The 12,917-nt window shown below is 37.6% G+C and overlaps 1 protein-coding gene across 1 annotated transcript in view; it reads left to right on the forward strand.

Moving 5' to 3' along the window:
* The window catches only part of cacna1g (calcium channel, voltage-dependent, T type, alpha 1G subunit), a 329,783-nt gene that overhangs the window by 155,291 nt on the left and 161,575 nt on the right, over window positions 1–12,917 (forward strand). The window contains exons 10-12 of the mRNA XM_061967247.2: window positions 1,330–1,515; window positions 3,921–4,035; window positions 5,692–5,847. Of these exons, the coding sequence (XP_061823231.2) occupies window positions 1,330–1,515; window positions 3,921–4,035; window positions 5,692–5,847 (457 nt within the window). The remainder of the gene's footprint in view (window positions 1–1,329; window positions 1,516–3,920; window positions 4,036–5,691; window positions 5,848–12,917) is intronic.

The following is a 12,917-nucleotide window of genomic DNA, read 5'->3' on the forward strand; positions in this document are numbered from 1 at the left end:
CTGTCATATCAACAGCAGCCCTCTCTCTCTCTCTCTCTCTCTCTCCCTCCCTCTCTCTCTCTCTCTCTCTCTCTCTCTCTCTCTCTCTCTCTCTCTCTCTCTCTCTCTCTCTCTCTCTCTCTCTCTCTCTCTCTCTCTCTCTCTCTCTCTCTCTCTCTCTCTCTCTCACTTGCCCCATCACACGCACTCATTAGACTCAGCCACTGATGTGTTTACGGCCACACAAAAAGTCAGACAACTCTACACCACACATCAACATTAAATGCCAGGTCGTTACACTATGAAGCAGCTCACACGCAGACAATCAATGTCATTAACAGCATGTTATGCATGTGTGTCTCTGTTTTGCTAGTTAGGTTATAGCTAAAAGTGCAGCAGCGTTAAGAGAGGTGAATGCTTATAACTTATTAAGGTAAAGCCAACACCCACTGCACACCTACATCCCCAAACAGATATATGCTTATTCTACTGTCATTTATTAAGAATGTAAGTGTATGGATATTATTCATAAAATGCTGTTACTAGATAAAATACATACTAATAAAAATGTAATGATATATTTTACAGACAGAAAGTTACAGGAATGAACACTTTATCCCATGCTTACATCTCATTGTGCAACATGTGAATGTGTGAGGGGAACTAAATGTAACCTCTGAATGGGGTAATAATGACTTCCGAAGCAGATATACATACATACAGTGCATAGCCCATGAAAACAAGATTGTTTTGTTATATTCATTGTAAGTGGGCCAAATCACCTATATTAGAAAATAATCTCATGGAAATGACTGTTGTTATTTGGTTATAAAAATAAGACTTTTAACTTTTTTATGATGTCAGGTTTGGGACAGGTGTGCTGCTGGTGTGGCCACAGTGTGCACGTCTGGTGTGCTCCATTGAACGCTTAAGGAGTTTGTGCGTTTGCTCAACCACATGAAAAATTAGGAGGAACATTGATATTGAAGGCTGTAAGTTTTAAAACATAAAATCACCTACTGGTTATCGGTGGATGGAAAACTATAAAAGACAATATTTTGGATCGCTGGAAGAGTTTTTATTCTTAACTTGATTACATTTTGACAATACGGTGCGATAGTGGTAATAGTATACAAGTGAACTGCATCATACCAAGAGCTGTTTATATACTTCCGTTGCCTTATTAGTTACATGCGATGAAAACAAATATTATGAAGTGAATATGCACCGGAACATATCAAGTTTTTCACACAGTATGAATTGGACAGCAATAATTGAACAATAACCGATGCATCTTGCAATGATTCTGACTCAAATTCTATGCATTTGTGTCATCTACTCCTCAAACAGCGTGTGGGAAATCGTTGGCCAGCAGGGCGGCGGTCTTTCTGTGCTGAGGACTTTCCGACTCATGCGGGTTCTGAAGCTGGTTCGTTTTATGCCGGCCCTGCAGAGGCAGCTGGTGGTGCTAATGAAGACCATGGACAACGTAGCCACCTTCTGCATGTTGCTCATGCTCTTCATCTTCATATTCAGGTAGGTTTGTGTGTCTGCGGAACATAGACACTCACTCGTCATAACATTAGGTACACCATAGAGTTTGACAATACATGTACAGTTGAAGCGGTATCTAGTTAACACTATGTCTTTTATTCTAAGGATTCAAGGAACTTTATTATCATACCAGCACTCATGAGACTTGTGAGATGGCACAAATTCCCAGAATTAACCCAATGAGTACCACGAGAACTATAGTACCGTATTTTTCGGAGTATAAGTCGCACCGGAGTATAAGTCGCACCTGCCGAAAATGCATAATAAAGAAGGAAAAAAACATATATAAATCGCACTGGAGCCCGGCCAAACTATGAAAAAAACTGCGACTTATAGTCCGAAAAATACGGTATGTACATTCATCCATCCATCCATCCACCCCTCGCGACCCCGAAAGGGACAAGCGGTAGAAAATTGATGGATGGATATAGTATGTACACAATAATTTAAATAGAATAAGACATACTGTACATAGACATGGTTATAAATAGCATAAGTTAATATGAATACATGAAAATGAAATAGTATAAATAAAAAGGCAGAATAGATTGCGATCATGTAGTGCAAATAGAATGTAAAACAGCAAACTAAATCAAATAAAAGCTCAGTTCAGCACAGTTGATGTGCAAAGTAAGTTGCAATTGATTACTGTAATTAATATTTGTAATATTGCGGTTCCCTTTATTCAACTGCAACATACAACCTTAGTAATAACTATTGTTAAATAATTACCTGTCTAACATTTGTTGTTAAAGGGGAACTGCACTTTTTGGGGAATTTTGCCTATAATTTACAGTCCTTATGTGAGACAAGAACATATATGCTTTTCTTTTTTTATGCAGTCGTAAAATACGGCCAGCACGAGGTGGCTAACAATTCAGCTAATGGGAGTACACTATTTCACCCAAAAAGGTCTCTAAAAAAACATCCAAAAACTGCCAACAATAGTCCATTTACATGTCGTGGCCTGAATATTTGCCATGTATTAGCGATATTGTTATTCTAAGCGCTAATGCAGATAAACTATTTTTAATGGCACCATTATCACAGAGAGATGCTATATTGACATATTGACCCAGTGAGCTGCTGCATCGCCTCTGAGTTAGTAAAAGTTAGTTCTAGATTATAAATCATGCCTCCCACCTGGATAGCAAACCGAAAAGTTGGTCAGCGTTGATGTTCAATTTAGACCTGGAGTGGGCATGAAAGACACGAAAAAAAAGCTCGACACCTTGTTTTTTTTTTGTTTTGTTTTTTTATCTCCGGACGTATTATGATGAATTTTTCAACTAAACGGGAAGATATGAACATCTCATAAGTCGTCATCCCATTGAAGTCAGTAGGTGTTTGTTTTATTATGTTCACAGTTGGTATTTGTTGTTTAGCACTTTGCAATACTGCTGCATGATGCTTAGGGCCTGATTTAATAAGTAAGTGTGTTGCGTGTGATCTACTAACACTGCACGTGCAGACCGCCTTTTTTGAATGAGGATTTTTGCGTGCATAGGCGCACACTAGGGCCAATGTAGTGTTGCCAATCAACCTATCCCCAACATGCAAAATATATACATATATATATATATATATATATATATATATATATATATATATATATATATATATATATATATATATATATATATATATATATATATATATATATAAATAAATAAGTGATAAATGGGTTATACTTGTATAGCGCTTTTCTACCTTCAAGGTACTCAAAGCGCTTTGACAGTATTTCCACATTCACCCATTCACACACACATTCACACACTGATGGCGGTAGCTGCCATGCAAGGCGCTAACCAGCAGCCATCAGGAGCAAGGGTGAAGTGTCTTGCCCAAGGACACAAAGGACGTGACTAGGATGGTAGAAGGTGGGGATTGAACCCCAGTAACCAGCAACCCTCCGATTGCTGGCACGGCCACTCTACCAACTTTGCTATATATATATATATATATATATATATATATATATATATATATATATGCATATGTTCTTGTCTTACATAAGGATTATGAATGATGAAAAGTGCAGTTCCCTTTTAAGGTTGAACTATCAATACCGTTATTTTATTGTATGTCCTTACATTATTAAAAAAAAGTATAGTGTAGTAACTATTGAGCATACTGTGCATATTTACACCTGCCGACTGTATGGAGTAGACACAATGACAAGATCAGTTAGCTTTGCATATATTGTATTGTGCTAAGCTACATGATGGAAAGGGATATGCATTGATAGCCTGGGGATTCTGAGCCAATGAGTGTTCAGAATGTTGCAGGCAACACTAGCCAAATATTACAAGTCTTCTCTCAGCATGCTATTATACTAACTTGACTTTAATAGTCCCTCCTCTCTTTGTTGTCATCTCTCCTTTCAGTATTCTAGGGATGCATCTCTTTGGTTGTAAGTTCGGTTCAGAGCGGGATGGAGACACTCTACCAGATAGGAAAAACTTTGACTCTCTTCTGTGGGCCATTGTGACTGTTTTCCAAGTGAGTATTAACCCCCTCCGGAAATCTAATACACTGAAAAGTTCATATAAACGTATAAGTTTCAAATTTGCTACAGTGACTATGTAAGAGTTATTTTGACTAAAACAAGTCTCAGGATGCTAATACAATTTCTCCCTAAAATAGTTTATTCTCTCCCAGCAATCTTCCTAAACACTAAATTGTGTTTCCACGAATGAAACATGGACCTCATAGGCTTGCGTCTTGTGTCATGTCATCTTTCAACACGATCTACCCAGAACCTTCATTTCATTATCTCTGCATAACCTATGAATAGTATTTGGCACTGTTAATAATTCAATGGAATAACGAATGATAGAATTTGTTAAGTATCATCATGCCTCTCTGTATTAAATGTATTGGCATTATGCTACAGATAATACAGTAGATTACGTATTGGTTTAATTATGTCAAGTGTGGAGGCAAATCATAGAAGCGCAGACCAAGATAAATTACAATATTATAATAAGATGGATTATAATATATAACTTGAAAAATAATAATAGTAGGTGATTTATTAAACCAAATTTATTTTAAATCATTATGTAAGAAAAAAAAATCACAAAAGGTTATTTGGACTTTTTAATTCTGTTTTTCTTTTTTTAAACAATACTGGAAAAAAAAAGAAAAATAACAATAAGAAGGTAGCTACAAAGGATTTGTTTGGCCCACTCCGAACTGTGTTTAGATTTTTTTTCAAAGTTCACCACAGTGAGTCAACTGTATGTTTGATTTTCCTTAGTTTTTACTCCGGATGCTCTTCCTGATGCAACCATCCCAGTTTTGCCAACTTGGCTACTTGATTCCACTTAGCGACTTTTTTTTTTTAAACCGACTAGCGAAAAATCTAGCAGCTTTTTCAGATGTTTGGAGACATGAAAACACACATCAGTTACAGTCCTTATTTAGCAGCGGGTGCTGCCGTGAGGCGGTCAGGTTGACAGTAGCCTTGCGCAGAACTCCCAGCTGCAGTCGGAGCAGAGAGAAAACCCACCCCCTTTTGCGTGCAGATTGCAAATTAAATGTTGTTTTTTCCGCCTTGGTTTACAGAGCAATGTGTGAACGCTTCTTCACTGTCATGTCAAATCCCTGCCAGGTCCCAACCCATCGTTCATGTTAATGAGCCAGTCAATAGATTTTTGACTGTCACAACCCTCCAGTCTTTTGATCAATTATGATACTTTAGCATTCAACAATGCAGAACAAAATGTATTCAAATTAAAAAAAAAAAAACAAGAATTAAATGAAGAATGTAAATATGCTGTTCTAATAATACATATAATTTTTTAAGTTATTACATTTTATCTCCCTCACATTATTCCTCTCTCCTGCAGCTTCCATTGCAATCACTTTATGCGACTTTTGGGGCAGCCAATGTATTACTTTCCTTACTGAAGAGTTGGCAACACTGAAACCTTCTATTTATCAGGGAATCAAACCCTTGGGCCGTGCCCATCTGTTCGAAAGGCAGCAGCATGTACCGTTACCCCACCAGGGCCTGAGCTAGCTTTGTGTATTGGTTTTTAAAATAGCCATGTGTGTACAACGTGCAGCATCAACTGAGCTCAAAATGTAGTGACCGCATAAAACATAACCCAGGTTGTGCAACGGCTGTCCATTGCTGGTCCTCTCTTCTAGATACTAACACAAGAAGACTGGAACAAGGTATTATATAACGGCATGGCGTCCACATCCCCTGTCGCAGCTCTCTACTTCATTGCCCTCATGACCTTCGGCAACTACGTTCTATTCAACCTGCTGGTGGCCATCTTGGTTGAAGGTTTCCAAACCGAGGTAAAGTGAGGCTTTTTCACAAATAAATGACTCATTCAAAAGTGACCGTGAAGAGATGTGTAAAAATCACTCGTATGAGTTTCTTCATCTTACTCTAAATAATTAATTGATTGTCCTTTCATTTGATTTGATGCCCTAACAATGTTTCTTTACAGCAGCACAACAAAGACAAATGTTTTTGATATTTTATTTGTCAAACAAAATCTATTTTACAATAACCGTATTTTTTGGAGTATAAATCGCACCGGAGTATAAGTCGCACCTGCTGAAAATGCATAATAAAGAAGGAAAAAACATATATAAGTCGCACTGGAGTATAAGTCGCATTTTTTGGGGAAATTTATTTGATAAAACCCAACACCAAGAATAAACATTTGAAAGGCAATTTAAAATAAATAAAGAATAGTGAACAACAGGCTGAATAAGTGTACGTTACATGACGCATAAATAACCAACTGAGAACGTGCCTGGTATGTTAACGTAACATATTATGGTAAGTGTCATTCAAATAACTATAACATATAGAACATGCTATACGTTTACCAAACAATCTGTCACTCCTAATCGCTAAATCCCATGAAATCTTATACGTCTAGTCTCTTACGTGAATGAGCTAAATAATACTATTTGATATTTTAAGTAATTAATGTGTTAATAATTTCACACCTCTCCTGAATATAAGTCGCACCCCCGGCCAAACTATGAAAAAAACTGCAACTTATAATCCGAAAAATACGGTATATACATTTTTTTTTTTATACACAGACAAAAACACATTCATGAATACTGTCCACCTTACCTTGTGTTGCACTCTCCACAGTGGGTCATATGACTGATCATCACATTTTATTTTCCTGACTTTTTTAAGTACAAATTTGCCATTATCTAAGTTTAGCTTATTTTATTATTCGCTATTGTTGTTATAGAAAAAAAATCCAAATTTGTGCTCTACAATACATAGTACTTTTATGGGCACCGACCAAATTCCCTCGGTACCATCTTTTATCGTTTCATGTAAAATGAAACCCTACCCCAATGCGATACTTTTGTTGTGACGTCATGTCCGATCGCAGACTAAACATTGGCTCAAGCACTTGGAGGGTAAACAAGCACTCAAGAAGCACTCAGCCAAACTGCCTCTAAGTAATGTTGCAATTTTCAATGCCAGCAAAGCAAGTAGAAAACGCTCAGACGTAAAGTAAGGCTCAACTTTTTAAAAATGTGCTAGCTTCATGCTAATTTACATTGGATTTGCCATATACATGTTACTGATTAACGATTTGACATGGCGATTCAACACCTCCAAATTTGGAAAACAAAACTACTTAGATGTGTGCTACAATCAAACAGCTGGAGTGTAATTAGTGTAGTATAAACACTTTGTAGGGGGCCACGAAAGACTAGACTGGCACATCCAGCTTCATGGCAAAGACTACCATATTTTTCGGACTGTAAGGCGCACTTAAAATCCTTTAATTTTCTCAAAAATCGACAGTGCGCCTTCAAAATCGGTGCACCTAATGCACATATTAATTCTGGTAGTGTTTACCGACCTTGTGGCATTGTTTTTGTTACAAGGTGTAATGTGTAAGTGTGACCAGTAGATGGCAGTCACACATAAGAGATATGTGTTGATTTCAAGTTGACACCTGTTTAATAAATGATGTTGGCAAAGCAAGCCCAAAACGTTGATGTTTTTAACTGAGAATATACTACATTACACATGGCGCAATTTGTCAAAATGTTTTAATACGACTTTGATAAGCTACAAAACTGCACCGTTTAATGGATTATCGGCGCATTATGGCTACCATAGTCAGACGTACTGTACTTCAACATAGGGGTATTATTATGGAAGGATCCCAAATTGGCACCTACTCTAGGAGACATATCAGATTTGTTTTTTTTGCAATATTATGCAAAACCACATTTTCTTACCTATAGGTTATATTCACCTGACGTCACGTCCGGTTTGTTAACTATTATAAGCTCGAAGTGGTGGGCCATTGTGCCTTTCTCGAAGAAAAAATTACCAGTGCTTGCGTTGTTTTAGGCTGTTCGAGCTACTCAAATCGCAAAAAGGATAAATGTTTCTTCAGACTTCCTTGAGAGGTAATAAAAAAAAAAACGAGAATCGGGACACGCACCCCAGTCGAAGAACGTTTTTTGTGATCACTTCATTAAAGGTTTGTTTGAAATGCTTTTAAGGTTTAGTACTTCCCATTGAAGTATTTATCTTAATATTTGTATTTCTCAAAACACATGTTTGCTATGAGTGTTAAGTGAAGCTTCAACTCTGCGAATCTAAATAAAAGAAAGCAAATCTGAGCAAAACCTAAAATATTTAAGCTTTTACCAAAGACAGCAATCATAACTGAAGCTTTCAGCACATACACGATGTTGACATCTTTAGTTATATTTTGATAAGGACGGAAAAACACGCTACTCGTAAACTGTACGTGCAACAGCAAGGGCAGGCCACAGGCATGACACAAATTGAAATCATGAAATGCAGCCTTACCCGAGCAAAAACAATGCATATTTATCCAGGAGAGTCTTGATACCAATTTCCTTGACCGAGTCACACACAAAGAAGTTGTAGACCTCCATGCTTTTCCAAGTTTTCATCAGTTTTGTCGTGTAGGATGATGTTTGGAGATCAAGATAGTTCAATATGTTTGGGAACTCCACCGACAATTAATTCTTGAGATCACTCGACAAATCTTATTTTGATATGTATATATTGCATAGTTTGCATTTTTTTACTCGTATTTACTTTTAGTGGTAAGATCTAAGCCCCTTGCGTACTCAGATAGTTTGCACTATGTTTTCTTGGTTTGGTGGCCCACCACTGCGTTCACGTCCATTCAAAAGTCACGTGTCCGAATACAAACTATTGGTACAAACTGATGTGTATTTGGGATCTGCATAATTCTCCAAAATGTGTGCGCGTCCGCCATTGTAGTCCGCGCTGACACCGTAGTCAATAAGCTTCTTTTTTCTCTATCCTCTCGATGTGGGGCATTTGTACTCTGTTGTTGCCATTTCTAATACAAAATAGCGTAAAGTTCAAACGTATGTCCGTCAGTAGACTCGCTATGGAAGTGCTAAAAACTACAACAAAATGATGGGGAGAAGACGCTGTCAAAGTGGAGCCATGTAAATAAGACCAGCCACAAAAGGTGCATCCTGAAGAGAAGGTCAGAAAAGGACTTGAAGATGATCTGTAAAACATAATCTATGCAACATTTTGACCAAAGAACAACCATTACATATTATGTAGACCACAAAGAAGTGTTTTAAATGTTGAAAAAAATCATAGTGTGACACCTTTATTGCGCCTTATATTCCGGTGTGCCTTTTTTATGAAAATAGACCTGGACCGACCTGCTCATCGGCAGTGCGCCTTTTAATCCGGTGTGCCCCATGGTCCGGTAAATATGGTAGTTCCTAGCTAGGCAACACACCGTAGTTTATACTCTCCTGCATCTAGCGCCTTAGAATTGCAACTGCTTGCAAAGTCTCTTCTATAATACTTGCAAATGAGACTCGGAAGTGTAAGAAAAGAAAATATAGCAGATGAAGATGGACAGCACAGTTATTATCAACACATTCTTAATTGTATTGAAAAATTTAGATGCTATTACCCAACAAATGAACAGTAGTTAATAGAGATGTCCGATAATATTGGTCTGCCGATATTATCGGCCGACAAATGCGTTAAAATGTAATATCGGAAATTATCGGTATCGGTTTTTTTATTATCGGTATCGGTTTTTTTGTTGTTGTTTTTTTAATTTTTTTTTTTTATTAAATCAACATAACATAACATCGAGAGGAGCCAGATGAGGTGGTTCGGGCATCTGGTCAGGATGCCACCCGAACGCCTCCCTAGGAAGGTGTTTCGGGCACGTCCGACCGGTAGGAGGCCACGGGGAAGACCCAGGACACGCTGGGAAGACTATCTCTCCCGGCTGGCCTGGGAACGCCTCGGGATCCCCCGGGAGGAGCTGGACGAAGTGGCTGGGGAGAGGGAAGTCTGGGCTTCCCTGCTTAAGCTGCTGCCCCCGCGACCCGACCTCGGATAAGCGGAAGAAGATGGATGGATGGATGGAACATAAAAAACACAAGATACACTTACAATTAGTGCACCAACACAAAAAACCTCTCTCCCCCATTTACACTCATTTACACTCATTCACACAAAAGGGTTGTTTCTTTCTGTTATTAATATTCTGGTTCCTACATTATATGTCAATATATATCAATACAGTCTGCAAGGGATACAATCAGTAAGCACACATGATTGTGTGTGCTGCTGGTCCACTAATAGTACTAACCTTTAACAGTTAAGTTTACTAATTTTCATTAATTACTAGTTTCAATGTAACTGTTTTTATATTGTTTTACTTTCTTTTTTATTCAAGAAAATGTTTTTAATTTATTTATCTTATTTTATTTTATATATTTTTTTTAAAAGTACCGTATCTTCACGATACCTGGTTGTCCAAATTAGGCATAATAATGTGTTAATCCCACGACTGTATATATCGGAATATCGGATATCGGCAAAAAGCCATTATCAGACATATCTAGTAATTAACACATCAACCCACACAAAAGTACTGTAAATTGGTACCGGTATCGATTCCCAGGTACTGGGAATTATCACCCTATCGATTTAAATGTGAAAGTTTCCTATCCATATATATTTACCGGTAACAGCTACATATTCAAACTTAAATATAAATATATTTTTTTAATGTACCCTTCAAAGATGTGTGATGGATGTGATTAGGGAAGTAGGTTACTGTGTGCGCGAGATGCATCTCTTCAGATAAAGACAAAAACCTGCTCACTATTTATTTTGATTTTCTTTTCTGATGGTATTGGTCACCTTAGCCATATTGTACTTAGCAGCCAGGACACAGGCAAGTGTACCACTTGTTTTGTGTCATAACAGTAAGTGAAATTTCTGGCTCAAGGTCCAGATGACATTTTTCGTCTTGTCCACCAGTGGTCACTTTCTATGGAGGGATGGCACTATTGACTTGACGATATCGGTCGAAGCTTCAGGGGGTTGAACACATGACATTTTATCTTTGCTGCTGATGAACAGGAACAGAGTTTCCTTTGTTTGCGTATTAGTCAAATATTAGAAAAGGTAAAGCAAGCAGTCTACTGATGTATTGTAATGTGCTTCTACTTACACCATTTGATACATCTGCTGTGCAGATAGGACTATAAAGATGACTGAATGGAGGCACATAACAGAAGTGAATGTAGATCTATTAACTTGTCTTCTATGCGCTTCCCACTGCTCCTCTGCATCCTCACAGAGATGTCTTGTATGTTCCACATCCTTTTTTCCCAACTTTGCGTCCCTCTTTGAAAGTTTATTTTTAATCTGACAAACTTTCCTCTTTCTTGTTGGGGTTGCTAGGAAACGAGCCCTTGAATGATGTGAGACAACTGTTCTGGGATTAAGACACAGACATGATGATGATGATGTAAAAATAGCATATTTTGTGTGACACAGATGTTCCTCCCACTCTGTCACATTATTGTCCTCCATCCTTGAACAGATGTTTCTTTGACCATAAATGCTTTATTGCATATCTCACTACCCATTCTGCACATTTCCTAAATCTCTAATATATATATTAGTTCTCTACAGGCTTCCTGTGTGTTAATGATAAAATATGAATACGACATTCCAGCATTAAGGGTGTGATTGTCCGTTTTTTTTCCCGGATTTCTGTTTTTTTTAAGGCCAATATAGTAATTCCTCTGAATTGTGTAAGTGTAAGAGTTTTTTTGGGGGGAAGGAATTGTTTTCTATACAAGCATGGGATGATAATCATGACCAATTAAAATGAATTGAACATTTTTGCCGAATTGATCAGGCTTGTTTTTTTTTGTAATGAGAAAAAAGATTAAATGTTAATACGAATAATGAACATATGGATAACCTTTGTTTTGCTCTTTTATTAGACTATTTCATTTAGGGCTGCAACTAACAATTAATTTGATAATCGATTAATCTGTTGATTATTACTGTAATTAATCGATTAATAATCGGATACAAGAGACAAACTACATTTCTATCCTTTCCAGTATTTTATTGAAAAAAAACAGCATACTGACGCCATGTTCTTTCAACTTGCCAAATAAAACAAGGAACATTTTACAAAAATGCACACTTTTGACACCCCTGCTATGGGTTGTACTTGTATAGCGCTTTTCTACCTTCAAGGTACTCAAAGCGCTTTGACACTACTTCCACATTTACCCATTCACACACACATTCACACACTGATGGAGGGACATAACAGATAATAAAAAATTGAATCTGATAAATCTATCGATACAAAGCAGAGCCTGACGACACATGGGTGTTTATCATAACTCCCTCGCTCTCTCTGTCTCTGCCCCTCCCTCACCAATGCTGCTGCATGCACAATTTGTTGTGTTTTTAACCTTCTTAACCCTGAACGTACATTGAAAATACAACATACAACCCTAACTCAAAATGCCGAACATTTGAGGCATTTAAGAAACTCCGATCGGTTTCACCGGACGTGAAACCGATCGCTGCTAGTCCTCTTTTGCTAGCATGCTAGCAGCTAACAGGCGAGGATAGACTGACTATACGTCCTCTTTTCACCGGACATGTCCTCTTTTGCGGGGCTGTCAGGGCGGAGTTTCTTAAATGCCTCAAATGTCCGGCATTTTGAGTATTGTTTACACAACGTGCAGTACGTTACTTAATATGTCCGTGTGGAAGCTCGTTCGGTACACTTCTGCACCGAAACGAAACCCCCGTACCGAAACGGTTCGATACAAATACACGTACCGTTACACCCCTATTATTTTGATTATTGTTTCTCAGCTGTTTGTAAATGTTGCAGTTTATAAATAAAGGTTAAAAAAAAACAACGTTTCCTCAGCGCATGGGCATAGCATAGATCCAACGAATCGATGACTAAATTAATCGCCAACTATTTTTATAATCAATTTTAATCGATTTAATCGATTAGTTGTTGCAGCCCTAATTTCATTACATTTTA

Source organism: Nerophis lumbriciformis, linkage group LG11, assembly GCF_033978685.3.
Source record: "Nerophis lumbriciformis linkage group LG11, RoL_Nlum_v2.1, whole genome shotgun sequence".
NCBI lineage: Eukaryota > Metazoa > Chordata > Actinopteri > Syngnathiformes > Syngnathidae > Nerophis > Nerophis lumbriciformis.